Source organism: Cornus florida, unplaced genomic scaffold (genome assembly GCF_030987335.1).
Source record: "Cornus florida cultivar Cherokee Brave unplaced genomic scaffold, ASM3098733v1 CherokeeBrave_3.0.0_Hap2_Chr10, whole genome shotgun sequence".
Classification (NCBI taxonomy): Eukaryota; Viridiplantae; Streptophyta; class Magnoliopsida; order Cornales; family Cornaceae; genus Cornus; species Cornus florida.
In genome coordinates this window covers 58750143-58771166 of record NW_026775580.1, presented here as the reverse complement: position 1 = coordinate 58771166, position 21024 = coordinate 58750143, and the positions used below count along the sequence as shown (strand labels likewise).

General features: G+C 35.2%; 1 protein-coding gene across 2 annotated transcripts in view; it reads right to left on the bottom strand.

Moving 5' to 3' along the window:
- The window catches only part of LOC132276762 (protein SABRE), a 74948-nt gene that overhangs the window by 48283 nt on the left and 5641 nt on the right, over window positions 1-21024 (bottom strand). For both annotated transcript variants that reach the window (XM_059778356.1, XM_059778355.1), the window contains exons 2-7: window positions 14950-15061; window positions 13546-13806; window positions 12639-12904; window positions 6678-6900; window positions 4914-5084; window positions 4736-4813 (exon numbers count right to left, since the gene is read on the bottom strand). In XM_059778356.1, the coding sequence (XP_059634339.1) occupies window positions 4736-4813; window positions 4914-5084; window positions 6678-6900; window positions 12639-12904; window positions 13546-13806; window positions 14950-15061 (1111 nt within the window). The remainder of the gene's footprint in view (window positions 1-4735; window positions 4814-4913; window positions 5085-6677; window positions 6901-12638; window positions 12905-13545; window positions 13807-14949; window positions 15062-21024) is intronic.

The following is a 21024-nucleotide window of genomic DNA, read 5'->3' as shown; positions in this document are numbered from 1 at the left end:
CTTCATATGAGAAAACTGTGGCTCACTCCCAGCCCTTGTGTGAGAGGCTTCAGGCTTACACTCAGCCTTCATGTGAGAGAACTGTGCCTTACGCTCAGCCCTTGCGTGAAAGGCTTCAGGCTTACACTCAGCCTTCATGTGACAGAAATGTGACTTACTCTCAGCCCTGAGAGGCTTCAGGTTTACTCTTTACCTGCAAGAAGAGTCCCAACATTTGATTGGGCGGAATATCCTTGAGGGCTTCGCTTGAGGCGAGGATGCAGGTGACTTACCGAGAAAACTCGTGTCAGTGTCTCTAACCCTTAAACTGTGATTTTAATTAGGCCTTCTAATCATGTTTAGTGATTCTTAATTGTGCTTAGTGGCTCTTAATCGTGCTTAGTGACTCTTAATCATGATTAGTGACCTGTAATCATGATTAGTAGCATTGGGTATAAAGTATGATTTATTGAAGTTATGGGATTTTATTTGGAGGCATTTGTGTGATTATTTAGTTGGTCAAGATCTGACTTGGCCTAACATCTGGTCTTATATCCCAACCCTGAGTCTTCCTAACACCTGGTCTTATATCCCAACCCAAGAGACACATGTCTCTGCACAACCTTACACCTGTTGCTGCCTTCCTTTTGTTACAGCACAAACCAAAGGAAAAGAAAGAGAAAAACAAGAGGGAGAACAAGGAAGAAAGGGAAACAGGAAGAAAGTTGTAGGATTCCTTCTTCATAGTATCTTCATCACTCTTGGGTAGGGTTCTTTATAGCTTGAATGGCTTGGAGTGATTTTGCTTCAAATCTATTTATTGACTATGAAAATAATTGTTTTGCTTAAATTGCATATACGTATTTTGCTGATATATTCGCAGGCATATGTATAGTTTGTGAAGCTTATTATTCATGAAACCTCTTTGAAATTCTTGTTATGATTTTTCCTACTGGGATTTTGTCCCACCCCACCATTTTTCAAGTACAAAGGTCCAAGTGGAGGAGTTTGTGCGCTGATCTGTTTTGATATTTGGAGCTTACCTTAACCATGTGTTTTAGGTTGTAAGCTGTTTTGTGAGGTAGCGCATCAGAGTAGCTCAACGGTCATTTGATGTATGACACTTGTATATTCTATGAAGATCATTTGATGTAATTGAGGATTATTAATGAAATTGATGTATTTTGAATTCGGGTCGTTACATAAACTCCTTTACTTTACTGTCCAATGATGTTCATGTATTTTAAATGCATGTGTACGAATGTGAAATTTTAGAGTAGGTTTGATGCATGTTATCTTTTCTCTGTTTAGATGTATGTTAAGGTTAGATGCATGCTAGGATTTTATTTCACAAGTCTGGATGTCTGAAAGACTTAATTTGCTAAGTTTATGTACAGCACCTTCTGTGTAATTATATGTACACACACACACACACACACATACATGTATACTTTGTGTGAAAGCATTTCATCACCACAAATCAAAAGAATTGAATCAACTAAGATAAGAAGTAGAATTCATGATAAGCACGCTAAACAAGTCGAGCAATCTTGAACCAACCTTAGCCTCAAACATCCCTTGTTCATCACCAGACAAATCAACCTTAGCAAGCCAAGCAATCAAACATAATAGCATACCAATAACCGGCTGTAGGAACTTCCCATAGACTACCATCCTTAAGTAATCCAAATAGCCATAACCATTCTAGCCAGCCAAGTCTAATAACCAGCCTTAGGAACCTTTCATTAAACTACCATCTAGGTCTCCCCAACCTTAGTACTTACTGTAGGAGCTCATCCTTAGAAGAACACTTAGATGCTGTTTGATAAAACTGAAAATTAAGCACTGAATATTTCGAGTACTAAATTTTTTTTTGATAGGTAAAAATAACATTACAAAAGGTGTTCAAAAATATTTCGAGTACTAAATTTGAGGCGCTAAAATTAATGTATTAATCTGAAAACTTGTTTGATAATGTCTTAATTTTAAGCGTTGAATTCATTAAGACTGTTGGTCATATACAAAAGCTGAAGTCTGAAAGTTGTACAGATTACATTTTTGCCCTCATTATTGAGTACTCATAACAGTTTAAAATTAGATAACTTTGGGCACTACAGAAGGGAAGCTTCAAAGCAGCGACTTCCATACAATGAATCAGCTTGGTGTTGTACTTTTATTTCTTACCAAGCAACATAAATAGAAATGAAAAATTAAAATATATGGGCTCAACATGGATGTGTTAATATAATTATTTTTTTTTTTTTCTGCATGATAATATTAATGTAACTCATTGTGTATTGGAAAGGCTATATTTGCTGGTGTTAAAAGATTAAATATAGTATGTAAGGAAGATTATAATGATTAACATTTTAATCAATTTGACTTCCATACAATGAATCAACTTGGTGTTGTACTTTTATTTCTTGCCAAGCAACATAAATAGAAATGAAAAATTAAAATATATGGGCTCAACATGGATGTGTTAATATTATTATTATTATTATTTTTTTATCTTTCAAAAAAATATATTAATGCTTTTTTTTTCTGCATGATAATATTAATGTAACTCATTGTGTATTGGAAATGCTATATTTGCTGGTGTTAAAAGATTAAATATAGTACGTAAGGAAGATTATAATGATTAACATTTTAATCAATTTGGGATATAACCAAAAGGCTATATTTGTCATGTTAAAGATGGTGCATAAGGAAGAATATATATATATATATTATATATTTTATAGAACTTTGTTCTAGCTCATTCTCATAAACATTTGAATTAAAAACTAACAACCAACCCAAAAAAAAAAAAAAAAGATACATACATTTTAATCAGCTATACAAATAACACAAAAATCTCATGAAGAATACCAATATCAAAACACAAAAATCAAAAGAAACATCAAGAAAAATTCAAAAATAAGAACTCACTTGTAATCCTCTATTTTCACGCAAGAGAACTCATAGAGAAGCCCTAGAGAGGCAGTAGAGAGAGAGTCTATAGAAGGGTTCACACTTCGTAAGTGTTAGCAGATATGATAGCCACGATTTATGGAATGACTTACCATATTAGCAAAGATTTGATTATGCTATAGAATATGCCATAGAAGCCCTAGAGAGGCAGTAGAGAGAGAGTCTATGGAAGGGTTCACACTTCGTAAGTGTTAGCAGATATGATAGCCACGATTTATGGAATGACTTACCATATTAGCAGAGATTTGATTATGATATAGAATATGCTTCGATTTTATTTAGATTTGATTTAGATTTCCTTTCTTGTAATATGAGCATGCGCTCTTTTATCTATAAATACTAAAGCTATGAATGAGTGATTTATCTCATTCAAGCCTTTACACAATTCTCTCATTTTTCTTCTTTTTATATTTCTACTGTAAGAGAGAACGTGACGTCTTAGGCTCTCAACATTCTGATTATTTGAGGTAAAATTGTCATTAATAAAATATTTTCAAAACCTAATCACTTACTGTCTTCTGCAATTAGCGATAAGCAACCTTCCTGTCGCTTAAAATTTTGGCCCCTTTTAAGTGGTACTTATTGCGCTATCCTAAATCTTTCTCAAACGCGCTTATTTTTTAAAATCGCTTACCGTCTTTGGTATTAAGCTGAATGAGGTAATCAAACAGTGCCTTAGGTTCTGTCAACCTTGGAACACTGCCTTTAGGATCCTGTAGATAATTCCGCAAAAAGACCCATAGTTTGTTATTGACCAATTCACCCCCCTCTCCGGTCAATATCTAGGCAACACTTCCCCATTGGAGATTTATAAGCATGAGACAGGTAAAGCTAAGAGATAATATTACCAACAACATATCTAGTAAGAAAGGAAATCACCAACCTTAAGTGAGTTTTTAAGGGTTTGAATAGTTCTTGTTGAAGGATTTAAATATTAAAATTACACTCCCTCAAATAGCTTAAGCTTGTAGAGTAGATGGTTGTTACCATGGTATCAGGTAAGGTCCTGACTTCAAACCTCACCGTCACCTGATTAAAATTGAAACACGTGTTGGACCAAAAGAATGCCACACGTAAGGAAGCATGTTGAAGGATTTAAATATTAAAATTACACTCTCTAATATCTTAAGCTTGTAGAGTAAATGATTGTTAACAATTCTCATAATTTTGAGGTTAACACCCAAGCATCATCAAGAAGTACATATTTGCTTTTTTCAAAAAACAATATATATATATATATATATATATAAATAATAAAAACAGTATGCCATAGCTCCTGAGCTCTAGGAACCTAAAGAGCTAGGTTCCGTCTAGGGTTCTAATCCTAAGGGCTACATAACTTAATCCTAAATCCCACCACATTCCACCCCAACCCAGCAGTCCATCACCATTCCCACCTCCATCCCATCCAAATCACCTCATATATTCTTAAGGTTACAACAGACATATGCCAAACAAACAAACAATGCTCCCATTCTCACTACACAAGCAAATCTTTGATCCTAATAGCTACACATATTGGACTTACAATATAGACAAAAATATATCTGGTCGTTCACCAAGGCCACTTGGACATTGATATGTCTAAGTAACAATGATGAAGACAATTGCCAGTTTGGTACTTTAGAAATGATGCTGATGAGAGAACTTTCCACCTTGTAGCGTACATCAAATATCTTTCAACAAAATATGACATGTACAGAGAAGAAGCAAATAAATAATTGCAAATTGGCCAAAAAAAACATGCTGTTAGTTGTAAGCCATGACAGTTTCACACACGTACCTGTAATGGAACGTAAACTGAAGAAACAACATCAAGTTTCAGTATCTCCACAACAGAAATGCCAGCTTCTCTAAGAAGCTACAATATGAAAGAGAGATCATGTGAATAAAAATAACCAAACCGAGAGTAAACTATAATATCAAAAGGGGCTAAAAATGATCAACTGTTACATCCATACATGAATCTCACTAAAATCCATTTGAACTTCGAGGCGTGTACTCTCCCCCACGTCTTCAATAGACCGGGATTTGATGCTTTTCAATTCAATGCCCATGATGTTATTCTCGACAGCAAGATCATGTCCCCGATGCACAAACCTCACATCCAATTTGGGCAAATTGAAGGAAAGCTATTAAACAAAAATAACAAACTTGTCAACTTACTTTTAGACCAGCTTATAAATTTCCCATACTTGTCAACTGTAATACTTCAAAGGAATATGTTGTACAGCTTTTGTGCAATGTAAATCAAACATAGAAATCACTAGTAGAATCAGGAATCAAGAAAGATGCTCGAGTATATATACTTAAAATTTACTCTAGCATTCCAATGAACGAATGCATATACTCTTGAAACAAGCTCATCCCACAACCAAGAAAAATGCAACTAACACCATCGTACTATATAAGCTCAATACTAGTTGAAAACAGTTAAAGATAAGGCACAACATAAGACTAATGTTTGAACATAAGGCAGAAAAAGGTCACAATTAGAGGCAGTGTCCAAAACAAATGCATAGCACAATTCAGTTGCTTAAATCAATTATTAATAAATAAAAAATTAACAAATATTTTGGTGCTTGAAGAGCTATTTTACTGCATGCAATCCAGAACTAACCCAAAAGCTCAGCAAGGTATCAATCCCTAATAGTGCACAAGTATAGGTTCCTACAATGGATTTACTTATATGAAGACTGTACCATTCTCCAATAAATTAGATCAGCAAAAAGAATGCATTTGTGCAGCCAATAGCCCAGTTAGATATATGCAATCATTAATGAATCAATTGTTTACTCATATACAATCAGAAGAAATGTTGAAAAATGCTACTAAAAAAGAGAAAAACAGTGGTCCACTTGTTTCCAGCACCATCATGTGAGAGAGAGAGAGAGAGGTTGAACAAAAATAGAAACAAATAAACAAAAATTTAAATTATACCACTTCTACCAGGAAGGAAGTCAGGAATTTTGTTCAGCCAGGGGGAGAAGGGGGGGAGGGGTTTTTTTTTATTATTATTAGAACTAACAAGACAATTATTAGTCAGCAAACCAAAAAACAAAAGTGTGGTGCAGTTATCAAGACTCAAATAGTATCTCAGTGTTCACAAAAAAATAGGGTGAAGAAAAATTAAAAAATATAAAATACAGACATTAAGTTTATAAAATTAAAGTAATAAATTAGAAGAAGAAGATAGAAAAAGAATAAGAAGAGGGGGAAAAAAAAGTTACAGTACATATATAATACATGAGCAAGAAGAAATTTTAAGAAAATTTGAAGAAAAAGGAAATGAGAGACACTTTGAAGTGGAAAATTAAGGATTTGATTGAAGAGGAATACAATTTTTTAAAAGAGTATAAGAGGAATCTGAAGAAAAAAGGAATAAAAGAGAAAATAAAGATAGAATTAGGAGGATACTAGAGTATGGTATGTGCTCATACCATACTCTAGTATACCTCTTCCACAGTCATTTGATAAATTATAAGATCAAAATTGTTGCAATGGCAGAGAGAGAGAGAGAGAGAGAAACACCCATTTTTTTTCTAATGAATCATGAAGCTCCTTAAATGTGTCTTTAATCGAAAATATGCCTAAATTCAATCAGTCACTGAATCATGAAAATGCTATAGCTGAAAATGGAATACCCGTGGGAGGCAAAGAAAAGGTCAAAAAGAACAAGAAGGAAATGCAGCTAGCCACATAACTACTGTGTAAAACCCACTGACCTTTTCTGGGAACATGGAAGCGTACTTGGTAAGTGACAAAAGTGCTGTCTGTTTTTTATGAGGCTTTTCAGCAGAGGCAGACTCAACAGTAGACCCTATAACCTCATCAGTATGATAAAAGGAGTCAGATGAAGTCTTCTTTTTAAGAAACAGCTCCTCATTTAAGTTCACAGCAACTTCTCCGCTGGTAATATCCATGTTCTTTATAATTATACCTTCTTCCCTGGAGCCAGAAGAATTAAACGAGAAAGATTGAGTTGAACCAATCACTGTCATGATCACACTAAAAATAACTTTTTTCTTTAGTTTCTTCTGGGGTGCAGTGCACAGATGAATGGTTTAAATACAATTATGATAAAGAGCACAAAATTTGCAATTTCAGCATAATAGTAAAATTACCATAGTTATTTATTTTTATGAGCTAGGGTTAAGATTAGAGACCTTCAAATCCTGGTAGATGCCCAGACAAACAAGTTTTTTGTCTATTACAACCACGGATGACCAATTCTTTCCTTTGACTTTTTAAGATTTTTTTTTCTTCAAAAAAAGATGAACTGAAAGTGTGACTTAAACCCCGTACAACGTCAGATCTAGATACCAAAACTGTAAAACACCAGTGTTAAAAGATCAAGATAGCCAGTCTCATAGAGATTGACTGATCAGCTTCTTAGTTTCAATCAATTAAAAACCAGAATATAATTAACTTAGAGAAAGAAAAACAGTTGGACCAAAAACTGGATAGTTTCAGCAGAAACATAAAATAGCTAGAGAGCTGTTGGGATACCATACAACTTTAAGTATAGATAGAACCTAACTGCTATGGCCTTAAACAGGAATCTAAATCTCTCATAGAGTGTGCATCAGAAATTTAACTAAGTTGGAAACCAAAACAAAAACTAGATTAGCAAGCCAAATTAGCTTTATCACAAACTAAATCAAATCAAGAACGTAATTCCCAACACTAACTTGAGCAAGGCAACTCGCTGGATTTTCAAATCCTTATTTTAGACCCGACCCTTCATTTTTGGACCAATGGTCCAATATTTCATAAAAATAATCCAAAGAATACTTCATTTACTTAAAGATAACTAAAACTATCTCATTTAGATCCAAATTTGCTCCAAGTTGCTGGGAGCAACACTGAATAATGACATTTAAATAGCAATGCTTGACCAGCCCTTTCTTGATCAAATTGAGTTTCATTCTACCACAACCATACCAATTCTGTTAGTTCACATCATTGTAATCACACATTGACCTCAATCACCCAATTTTTAATTTTTTTTTTTAAAAAAAAAAACAGAAGAGGAAGAAGAAAAAGAAAAGACAAATGTTCATTATCAGCTTCCAACCAAAACCTGTCTACATTATCTCAAAATATTAATTTCAAATTAAACAGAAAAGAATAAAGAGGGAAATTTATCAGCATTGGGCTATCACAAGCAAACAAAAGCAGAATTTGGTAAATTTCCGAATTAAAATTTTTATAATTCAACCAAGGTCTTCAAAACATGAAATTGCAATCAATTTGGAAGTCTAAACTGAACTTGACATTATCCAGTTCCAGAATATCAGCCAAATTTGGAAAAACCATTTTTCGTTTTTTTATAAGAAAAAATGATTTTCTATTACACCAACTTTAATAAAATAGTAAAGAGCATGTGTGATGCACATAAATACGGAGGACCAAAAACAATTATATAAGAATACTTTTTATTTTCTTTCATAGTTTCCATTTATGAATTCAGTTTTCTTTTTCTTTTTTTGATAAGTTATAACATTATTGTGTTGTATTTATGAATTCAGTTTTCTCATGAAGTATCATTAGACTTGAGGTGTTTTTGTCAATGTTTATTGGACTTGAGACATGAAGTATTCATTTAATTAACAATAATTCATTTTCAACTACTCCCTTAAGAAAACTCAAAGCACAACTCAAAATGTTCAATTGTCTTTTCTTTTCCAATATTTTCTCATCAACCAAACATCAAATAAAAATGTGGTTGAGGCTTTGTTTGGGATTCAGTGGGTTATGTCGAGGTCCTACAGAAATTTGGTTGAGGCTTGGAGAAGCTGTATAGTGGGACCCAAGTTCGGGATTTTTGGCGGGTTGCGCCTTTTTGCGTCTGGTGGTGCTTATGGCTTGAAGGAAATAGGAGATCCTTCGAAGGCAAGGAGAGTCCTATTGGGGCATTGAAGTTCTCCATTATTAGCACTCTTTTTTGTTGGGCTCTTTGGAGAAATTGTACATCCATGGAGGAAATAGTTGATTTTTTGGACTCTTTGAGAGTTTAGAGGCCCCATTTGGCTTTTTCTTGTGAGGGATGCAGTCCCCATTTGATCGCTTCTTTTATACAATTATTACTTATCAAAAACAAAGTTTGGCTAGACTAAGTCCAGTGATTTTTCTGCTTTATTTTATTATTCCTTTATATGTTTATATGATAGCAATTGAGACACGAATAAAATTACTAACTGAATTTTAAACGAGGGTTAACGGTGACTTAAAAAGTAAGTTAGTTGCAAATCAACATCCATAATAACATCCATAAGATTAATTAACCGCTCTTACTCTGACGTATCAGAGCCTTGGGTAACAGTCCCTCAATATTTTTATCACTTCCCAGAGTGAGAATTGCCTTTCAGGATTGGGAGATTGATGAGGCAATTCGTCTCTTGGAGTTGTTATATCGCCAGAGGATTGTGGTGGAGGATTCGGATTGTTGGTATTGGGTCGCAAACTCCAAGGGGCGTTTTGAGGTGAGGTCTTTCTTCAAGTGCCTCTCTTTTGATCCTGGAGTTCGTTTTCCTTGGAAGTCTGTTTGGCGTTCTAAGGCTCCTCTCAAAGTGGCTTTCTTTGTGTGGACTTCGGTTCTGGGTAGGATCTTAACCCAGGATAATTTGAGAAGGAGAAGCCAGGTGGTGGTCAATCGTTGTTATATGTGTCTTCGTGATGAGGAATCTGTGGATCACCTTCTTATTCATTGCTCTTTGGCTAGAGAGTGTTGGGATTTGATGCTTGGCTTATTTGGGTTTTATTGGGTTATGCCAGGATCTACTAGAGAGTTGATTGAGATGTGGAGATGTTGCCATGTGGGGGCACTCAGTCAAGATGCGTGGAGAGCTACGCCGCTTTGTGTGTGGTGGTGTATTTGGCTTGAAAGGAATAGGAGATACTTTGAAGGAAAGGCGATGTCGATTTCAGTGCTTAAATTCTCGATTTTTTCAACTCTTTTTTGTTGGGTTTCAGGGAGAGATCATAGATCGTTGGGGGAAATTGTTGATTTTTTGGCCTCTATGAAGGCTTGAGTCCTTTGTGCTCTTTTGTATTTCCTTGGGTTTCGCTCCCCTCTTGAGCATCTTTTAATAATATTCTTTTATTTATCAAAAAAAAAAAAAAAGATCCTAGATTTTTATTGTAATATTCGATGATTTTATTATGCATTTTAATCTTGCTTACTGATCTTTAATCATGATTAGGGACTTTTAATCACGCTTAGTGATCTTTGATCACGTTAGTGACCTTTAATCATGCTTAGTGACTTTTAATCATACTAACTGATTTTTAATCATGATTAGTTTTTTTTTAATCATACTTAGTGTGTAAATCAGCTTTAATGATGGGGTTATGGAATAAAAGAGAGTTGGAGGGGTTCTTTGCTAACTTTACAGCTTTGGGGCCATGTATCTTTACCATGTGAAAGCTGTAAACATTTGGGTGAGTCATCTCCTGCATATGTATAGACTGCCAGCATAACTCACACAACATCTGGACATATAGGTGTCTGTGTTCATTAAATATAATGCCAAAGACTTCCTTTGGAGGGATTGGAACTTACACAACGGACCATCTCAGAAGACAAATATATGTATAGATGTAGCCCAAGGTTTAAGGAAAGGGAAAAGATACAACAAAATCAGGAGCTATAGATGAGACTTAACAAATCATATAACAGGTAGGCAAGTTTCATATTCTACGTTCTACAATCTACAAAGAGACTCATTGTTTATTTTTTACATTACGGTCCCAAGTATCTGTTCATGCCTAAAAATTATCTATTTTACTGATTTATGTTAAAATTGAGTTGTTAAATTTCATGAATTGAAGTGGTACTTGATATAACTGCTAACCAATCTGATATTTTTAAATTAAACATGTTCTATAAGTATGTAGTAGTAATTCAAATGTTATTTGAATACTGAATTGTGAAAATTATTGTTCTATTGGAATTACTACAGGTTCTATATGGTTATTGATTTGATTTAAATTTGTAATTGAAATGAAAGACAGGTTTGTGTCTTGGGTTGACAAAAAATGAAACTGAGACTGAGTTGTGGTGCTGGGAACTGTTTAGCAGATCTGAACAGACTGTGCCATTTATTTTCATACGAGGGGCACTGTCCCAGGGTTAAAGGGTCCCTAAAAGGAAACGAAGACTTATGCAAGGGGCACGGTCCCAGGGTTAAAGGGTCCCTAAAAGGTTTTAAAGGTAAATGAAAATCATGGACAGTTACATATAAAGGATCTTGGTAAGGGTCCTAGTGGTTTGATTAATATCTGGGGAGTATTTCTTTGATTTATCACTTCATATTTGTAGTTGTTGTTACATATTCTATTACTCACTAAATGTTGTTCTCTATTTAGTTTTGTTTTGCATATTAGGTTGTCTTAGAATTTAGAATAGCGTTATTTCTCTATTTGGCTTTATTAGCTCACCCCTTTATTTGTTCCCCTCCCAGATTCCGTCCAAGGTGGAGGCTAGAAGTTGATTTCATGCTTGGGACTTGATGCTTTCTACTCACATGTTTGCTCGACTCACATGCCTAGAAGTAGAAGAGCTTTTGTGTGTTTTGTTGTGTATATATTAGCTTTTGGTCTGGAACAGTTGGTGTTGTAAAATAAAAGGCTCCTCTATGTGAGTCTTGTAAGTTGGAAATGCTATGTATATTAGAACTTAACCATGTGACAGTTGTGTTTGTGAACTGGGAATGAAATATCTTTTCGTTTCAGATTTCTGAATATAGCATTTGGTTATGTTGGTTTTGGTATATCATATCCCATTGTTTTCAAAGTATCAAAAACTATGTGGGTATATTGCTGAAATTTGGAATTAATGAACCTTTTCATGGAAAATTATCTTTTCAGAAATTTGAAACATGATTGAAGAGAGTAACATGATTATTTTTGGAAAGTAAACTCACCTAGTTTTTTCTTAAATCCCTAAATTCATTTAATCACACCTCGGGTTTCGAGTCTAAAAATCCGGGGCGTGACAGAATCTTTCCTTATTTTTCTTTTTTTTTTTCTTTTTTTTTTTGAAACTTTTGATCTTGCTAAGTACATTTTTCAATTTTATAAGCATTTTTCTTGGTCGAAACCGACTTGGCAACTCCAACTCATAGAATTTATGGATAATACTCCTAATTCCACAAGGAAGATTTAATGTGCTCAAACACACACTTCTATTGATAAGTTTTTTTTCTCTCTCTCTTGTATGGATTAATTTGAAAAATATTTAAAATTCAAGACATGCACTTTTTAGTTATAAAAAAGTGTAACTTCTAATTCAATAACTTCCTATGAGGGAAGGAAGGGGGAGAGGAGGAACCTTCTATTTCAAATAAACAAAACCTTGTCAAAAGCTACAAGAAAACTGGAAAACAAGTCTCTTAATGTTGAGAAATTCTCATAAGATTCCAGCAACAAATCTAGAACTACTACATTTTCATCGTATTGACCATAGGAACTTGACCAGAAGTCTATTTTAAGTTTCCAGCAAATAAAGGAAAATAGAACACACAGTATTCAATATCATCCAGGTATACAACCAAGGCAGAAAAACACCTAGATTGAAATCCATAAAGCAAGTAAAAGATGAAGAATAATGAGATCCAGCTTTTACAAAGAAAATAAAAGAAAAGAAATTTGAAGAAGATGAAAGAAAATGAAGAGAAACCAACCTATTATGACCAAATTCACACGAAAAGGAGAATTCTTCACAGATGAAAGGGGCAGATGCCTTTTCTGTCATGCCAGAAAATGCCTGGCTAGCTGAAATGCATCCATCGTGGTTGAAGTTGGATGATTGATCACAACTAACCCGTGGCTCACCCAAGTGAACAACAATAGGCAAAAGGTGTAGCTTAACAAACAAAGCTGGCTTGGATCCACCATCTTTAGATATATACACTCCCAGTTCTTTAACCTCGACGGTAGCTTTGGGTGTCTGCAACATTTCGTAAGACAATTACAACATTCGAAAAACCTTCTGGCATAAAGATACGGTGAATAATATAAGAAATCCAACGAGTGTGTGTTCAACAACAGTGAAAAACTGTTTCAGACCTGGACTTCTTCCCAGAAATTAAACAACACTCACTTTAGCAAGTTAGTTGTTGAAAGTAACATGCGTCAATAAAGAACATGTAATTATTTGTGGTTCACTATTTTAGCAAAACACTCTTCTTTGCTGATTGAATCGTCAATCAAAAACCACATTACAAAGGAAAACAGCACCTAGAAAATAAATTATACTTATCTATACCAAATATAAACATCTAATTTTCATGCTTCCTTGTCTATTAAAGTAAATGTATCTGTCTAACAATTTTGACTGCTGTGTACAGAATGTTGGTTCCAACATTTATAGGCAGTATGGCGTTTGGATCTGGTGTCTGCTCCATAGTGACCCCCAAGTTACCACTAGCCAAGACACGAGTTAACAACCATGAGCAATCTTTCTAACCCTTTTCCATGCAAAGGGCTGAATAAGTGATGGAGTAAACTATATCATAGCAAAGAAAGCAATAAAAAGAAAAATATAAAGAGATAAAATGATGAGGTACTATTTTCCAATAACAAAATTACCTTCACAATCAACTCTGTCACGGACACAGACAAAAACCTTGCCATGTTAGCCACAACCATCCACTTTCCTCTGCTGGAAGTGCGGGATCTGCGAGATCTACTCTTTTTTGTGCTTTTATTTGAAGGCCTCATTACAACTTCTAAATCACATATTAACACCTGCAATTTTGGGTCCCTAGAAATAAAGCCAACCCCAAGTTTAACCAAGGACTGCCGTAAGCTGAGTCTGATTTCACCAACAGATACAGATTCAATAGCACCCTGTAAATTATCAACAAGAACATAAAAGAATGATTCTGAAGAGGCAGTAATCTACTATCAGATTAAAAAAGTCAAATCCAACTCTTTCTTATGAAAGACTAAGGATGTCAATGGTAATCAAAAATAAGGAGAAGAAAGAGGGAGGAAAGGAGAGAGAGATGGAGAGATCATATATATATATGTATGTATATCTCAAACTAATTCACATAAATGAAAAAGTAATTAATAAAATGCTCAATGGTGTAAAAAGAATTCTTGTAAGAACAGTTAAAATCGGGAATCATAAACCTTTTATAGGGCTACGTACATGGTTCTCCACAGAATGTATCAGAATGTATACAGAATGTATCATAAACTTTTTATACAGAATGTATCAATTCGGTACATGAGGTGCTAATACAATGGGAAGAAAAGAAGGGATAGGAGAGACCTATGTTAGATTGGAGTTTGGTTTCAGGAGAATCTCTGTCACATATGTATTCTTGGTAAAAGGATGAAGACCATTGGTTTTTCGACTCCTTTGGTGTATATATGGACTAACATCAACCTAGGGTGAGCTTTTTGACATTTTAGCCAATGCATTGTAGTTGTAGCTTGAATTTATGAGCTAGAGACAATCCCACAGCCTCATCCTTCTCTGCCTCAAAAGTCACTCCCATGAGAACACCCACATCCACACCCTCATCCCTTACCCAATCCTCATCCCTACCGCCTCCTCTCTTATTAGCAACAACATCCACATTATTCTTTTGGGTTAATGGGACAAATTGTAAATCTTTGGGGCATCTTTTGGATTTTGTGGATAGCTTGAAATTATATTGTCGCCTTAGTCTTCTTTTGTATTCCTCTGGGAGAACTCCCCTCTTGAGCGCCTTTTACGAAATCTTTGCTTATAAACAAAAAAAAAAAAAACATGTCTTCATACAATTCCCAAGCAAATCCAGTCCACAATATAGAAGTGTACATATAAACTTAGACTAGAAGAATTTCAAACATCAAGAAAACTGTATAATCACATGATCCTTGCTGATTAAAATGAATCAACAAATATTATACATGGGCCACTGCTTACTCCTACTTAGAATAATATATATAATAATTAATAATGATAATAAAAGAATAAGAATTAAGTAAAAGACAAACCTTTTTGAACTTGACAACAACATCCCTTAAACATTTCCAACCACCAACCCGAAATGAAACGGATGCTCCCAAAATCCGGCTTAGAATCCAAGCCAACAACCTGGATGCAAATCTGAAACAAGACTTACAATAAGCAATCCAAAATGATAAATGGTCGAAAATCAAGTCAAACCTCTTAATGGTAGAATCAAAAACTAATAATCATCAATCATGCATAAATGATGGTACAATCAAAAGGCTGATAAGAAAAATTGAAAATGACAGCAAAACAATATAAGATAAATTAACTGCGTCTTTTTTAGAGAATCCAAATCAATAGATCAATGAAGCATGATTATAAGACACAATCAATTAATTGCGCAATATTTAAACAATCCTTAAAAGGGTAACAGTCTGAGTCATCTCCATTTAAAAATTAACATTTCTAACCATATGTAGCTTCCAAATGAAACTGAAGTGCCAAATAAGGATTCATGTCTCAAAATGCAAGACAAAAATTTTTATTGACAAACTTGGAAAAAAAGCAACCATAGAATGTTCTCTCTATTTTTAAGGGGTAAAAACAAATGTCTAATCTACTTCAAAAAACAAATAGTTGAATACGACGAATTCATGACCAACCCACGCCCTTGGGAAATAAAAACAAGAATACTTCTTGATGGGCTCATAACAAGTATCCTGATTTATTTTATGTCACATCATAATAATATATTGTAGTATGTCATCTACTTATACATCCTAGGATCTCCATAAGCAGCATGTTGGGTAAAGTTATGGATGCTTCTAGAAAATAGGCAAGAGGTCATGTATGGTGAAAAGTGACCAAGAGTTACCGCTCTGTTTGAACAAGCATGTAAAATGGAGCTAGTTTATGATAATAAACTCTGTGCTAATTTATTTTATATCAAACATTTTTTTTTTTTTCTTTTTGATAAGTAATATCAAACAAATTTTGGAAGTTAAATCTAATACAATATCATTGTAATGTCACCTACTTGCATATCCTAGGATGTTCTCATAAGTGCTGTGTTACATATATTTCCTGGGTACTTCTAGAAAATTGCAATAGGCCATGTGTGGTGAAAAGTAGTCAAAAATTTCCCATTATTCAAAAGGAGCATGAATTAGAAAACCATTTAAGATAATAAATGTATATTAGAGACTTGAAAAATAGGAAAACTCGCTGGTACAAGAGGGGGACCAGTTTGATACGATATAAGATATAGGATGAATACACAACAAAAAAAATAAAAAATAAATGAGTTGGGGAAATTTATTGGAGATAAACGCAATTACACAGGAAAAGATAGTAGTAATGAGTAGGGATGTCTTTCAGATGCTCCGGGTATTACTTTCCCATGGAGGGCTATTTGGCGTTCGAAAGACCCTCTAAAAGTGGTTTTTTTTGCATGGACGTCCAGGATAACCTGAAGCGGAGGAAACAGATTGTGGTCAATTGGTGTTGCATGTGTAATGACAAGGAAATGGTTGATCACCTCCTTTTCATTGTCTTATGGCTTGGGATTGTTGGATTTTGATGTTGGGTTTGTTTGGCATTCAGTGGGTTATGCCCAGGTCCTCTAGAGGCTCGGAGAGGTTGTATAGTGGGGGCCTAAGTTCGTGATTTCTGGAGGGTTACACCTTTATGCGTCTAGTGGTGTTTATGGCTTGAAAGAAATAGGAGATCCTTCGAAGGAAAGGAGAATCCTATTGGGGCGTTAAAGTTCTCCATTATAGTACTCTTTTTTGTTGGGTTTTAGGGAGAAATTGTAAATCTTTGGACGAGCTTGTTGATTTTTTGGACTCTTTGAGGATATAAAGGCCCTATTTGGCCTTGTGTAGGTTTTGAGGGATGCGTTCCCCTTTTGAACGATTTTTATACAATCTTTACGTATCAAAAATAATAATAATAATAATAATTGTATCTGTTGCGAGAAAAGGAAATAGGGTAATATAAATAAAATGTGTATTGGAAGAAGATATAATTAATATAATTGGCACTCAAGTAGGAAAGACAAATACATTAAAGCACAATTTTGAAAATACAAGAAGGAACTATTCAAGGTATAATAAGAGGTGAAAAAATATTCATAAGAGAAGGCTTGAATTGACATGTAGGAAAAGAGTGTGGATGATATGAGATGATGTATGGCAGACATGGGTTTGCATACATAAATTACATTGGGGAAGTAGCCTTATAATTTGCAATGGTGTATTTTATGATGGCGAATACATAAAAACCTTTATGCTCCATTTGAAAGGAGGGATGGTAAAATAGTGGAAGGGAGAGAGGGAGAGATGGTGGAGGCATCCCTAAGGAATGGATGATCTTCATCCCTCCTTTTGTTTGGTTGGATGGAAGAGAAGGAAATAGGTGCTATTAAGCCTATTATTGTTTCACTAATATACCCTCAGATATATAAATTCATTCATTAAAATGAGGGGAAGGTTGCCTTTTTGAATTTATCTAACATATTTGTATTTTTCTCTCCTCTTCCTCCCATTTTTGGATCGAAGCGAAATGATGGGCTAGGAGGATGGCTCGTCCCTACCTCCTCCCTTCTATCCAAATCTCCCTCCTACCAAAAATGGAGACTCATTCAATCCCTCCTCTCTTCCCTCATCCTTCCACCCTACCAAACGCCTTCCATCCTACCAAACGAAGCATTAAAGATCATGAGGTTATGATGCAAATCATTAATGGTATCTTGGTCAAGATTGAGGCAGTCAATGGTGCCTTGAAGAGTGTTTAGTCAAAGTCTATTCAATAGTAATTATGGTGTGGAAAGCTGAATATGTCCTGGGAATAGAACTTGTTATAAATGTTCTGTGGGTAGTCCAGAAGTCAGTCTAGATAGTCCAAAAGTCAGTCTAGAGAATTGAAGACTCATTAATAGTCTTATTATAAAAAGGACAGACCTCTATATTTGTTGTATTCAAGTTTAAATCAATATAATTTTGATATATTATCAGATTTTACACTTCTCTTCAGGCTTTTCCCAGATTTCCCTTTAGGAATCTAGGCTCCAACGGTGATTGGAGTATTTCTAGTCTTCCTTACTACTGTGAGAAAGAGAGTGTTTTTTCTGTTTTCTTAGGAAAGTGGTAAAGTACCATTAATGCTGTGAGGGAATTCTAAAAGTCTTTCTAGGAAATGTTAAGCGTCACTAATAGTAGTATTATAAAAAGGAAACACCTCTATATTTGCTGTAACCAAGTCATAATCAATACAATTTGAGTTATTATCAGTTATAAACAGTTACTTCAGGCTTTTCCCAGATTCCCCTTTAGAAATTTAGGCTCCGGCGGTGATTGGAGTAACCCAAGTCTTTCTTACTGTTGGAAGAAGACTTGTGTTCTTTTCTGTTTGCTTCAAGTTATTAAAGAAGAGACCTTGACCTTGCAAGATACATTAACAATTTTAGATTTATATATTAAAGAATAATCAAGAAAGAGAAAAGAGATTGGAAATCCAAGAAAAGGTGATTGAATCGAGAAACATTAAAATAAGCAACATGGAATTAAGAGGATAAGCAAATGTAATGTAAAATGGGATAATAGAATTTGTTTAAAGAATAGGAAAAGAGATTATTGAAGATTTGAAAGGAAAAGAGTCGTTCTCTAACATATGAATTAAGAGATTATTGTAGTAGACTTTTCCGGATTGCTATAGAAAGCATGCCTTGGTCGCCGACTCGTATCGGCTTGACCCCATTGAAGATGGGAGTGAGGTACAACAAGGCCATTTCTGTCCACCGCCCTTCTCACGGAGCCGTACGTGGATGTTACCACTCATACAGCTCCCAGTCAGCAAGCAGTTAGACTTCCTCTACAAGGAATGGAAGTGTGGATAAATCGACATCAAATAGAGTCATTCGGTTTTGCTTTTCAGCAATAACATGATAGCGGGGAGGACGACCTGGGATGTGTGCTTTTCAAGACATTTCCAAAACTAGGAGTTGGAAGATGTTACTGGGTTGTAGGAGATGCTGCACTGCCAAGAGGTGGATGGTGGAGTAGCTGGCTACCGAGTGTGGGTGCTCTCTTTTCAGGGGAAGTTCGATGTGCATTCGTTTTATAGAGCCCTCTTGGATGCCCCGAGGCATGCTTTCCCGTGGAAATCCGTTTGGTGCTCAAAGGCCCCCCCCTTAAGGTGGTTTTCTTTACTTGGACGGCTGTTCTGGAGAGGATTCTGACCCTAGACAGCCTAAGGAGGAGGAGACAGATTATAGTGAATTGGTGCTGCATGTGTAAGAGGAATGAAGAGTCAGTAGATCATCCCCTGTTGCTTGCACTGTGGCTAGGGACAGCTGGGGCTTGCTTTTTGGCTTTTGTTTGGAGTTCAGTGGGTTATGCCCTGGTCTTCAATAGCCATGATTGAGGCTTGAGGAGGTTGTATAGTGGGTCCCCAAGCCGAAGACTTTTGGAGGGTGCCACCCTTGTGCGTTCGGTGGTGCCCATGGAGGGAACGAAATAGGAGATCCTTCAATGGGGAAGAGACTCCTATTGGGGAACTGAAATTCTATATCATTAGTTCTCTTTTTTGTTCTGTTTGTGGGAGAAATTGTAAATCCATGGGGGAGAGAGTTGATTTTTTGGACATATTAAGAGGCTTTATAGGTGTCTTTCGGATACACCGGGGCCCCACTTTCCGTGGAGGGCCATTTGGCGTTCAAAGGCTCCTCTCAAAGTGACTTTTTTGCATGGTAATCCATCTTGGGGAAGATTTTGACCCGAGTTAATCTTAGGAGGAGACAGATTGTGGTTAATTGGTGCTATATGTGCAAGAATGATAAGGAAATGGTTGATCACCTTCTTTTGCATTGCTCAGTGGCGCGGGATTGCTGGATTTTGCTGCTGGGTTCGTTCGGGTATCAGTGGATTATGCCCAGGTCTTCCTGTGGCTTGACTGAGGCTTGGAGAGGTTCTATAGGGGGGGTTCAAGTCCGCAATTTCTGGAGGATTACATCCCTATGTGTTTGGTGGTGTGTATGGCTTGAGAGAAATAGCAGATCTTTCGAAGGAAAAGAGAATCCTATTGGGTGTTTGAAGTTCTCCATTACTAGCACCCTCTTTTTTTGGTTTGTAGATCTTTTGGGTTCATTGAGGGTTTAGAGGCCCAATATGGCCTTGTGTAGCTTTTGAGGGATGCAATCCCTTTTGAACGGTCTTAATACAATATTCACTTATCAAAAGAAATTATTGAGAGGCTAGGGGCCCTGTTTGGTCCTTATTCGTTTTTGCGGGCTGCATTCCCGGTTTGAACGCTTTCTATTACAATTACTTATCTAAAAGAAGAAAAAAAAAAAAAAAAAAAAAAAAATTATCTAAAAGAAGAAAAAAAAAAAAAAAAAAAAAAAAAAAAAGTGATGAAAGACGATAACCAAAGAGGATTTGTGCAATTTTTATTCTGAATTAGATGCAAGATAGGGAGACGAATGAATAGAAACATGTTAACATTAAAATAGAAGAAAAAGAGATACTAACCATGTTAATTAGATAAATAGTAAGGTCTAGTGTCTTAGTGAAGAATGACAAAAAGAAAAATATATTAAAACTAGTTACTTTAAAATGAAATATATATGAAAATAACGTTCAAAGAATGTCACAACCTTAAGGAGATAAAAGTAAACAAATCTTTTGGCACAATCAACATGTGAAGAACATAGTGCACCAGATAATATTAAAACTGCAAGGTATAGAACCACGTGACATTCTATTGAGACTTGAAAGTGTTTAGTGTATGATAGTGCGTCTTGCCTAAAGAAATTATGAAACTGTGCTAGAGACTGACTGACCAACTAGTAAGTGTAAATTTAAATTGAATTCATGCCGGCAGATCAATAGTAGAATGTATCTATTTTTTAAGGTGACTAGTGAAAAGATGCATTTATATAGATATAGAAAAGCCAACAATAAGATCCTATACAAATAATATGGTGAATCGCTAGAATAGAAATGTCAAAAAAAAATAATAAATGACATGATAAAAGTCAAATGTGATGTAGTTGTTGCTATAGTGAGATAAAAGTAAGTTTTCTATCAATGTAAGCATGTGCCTGGGATTAGTACAGA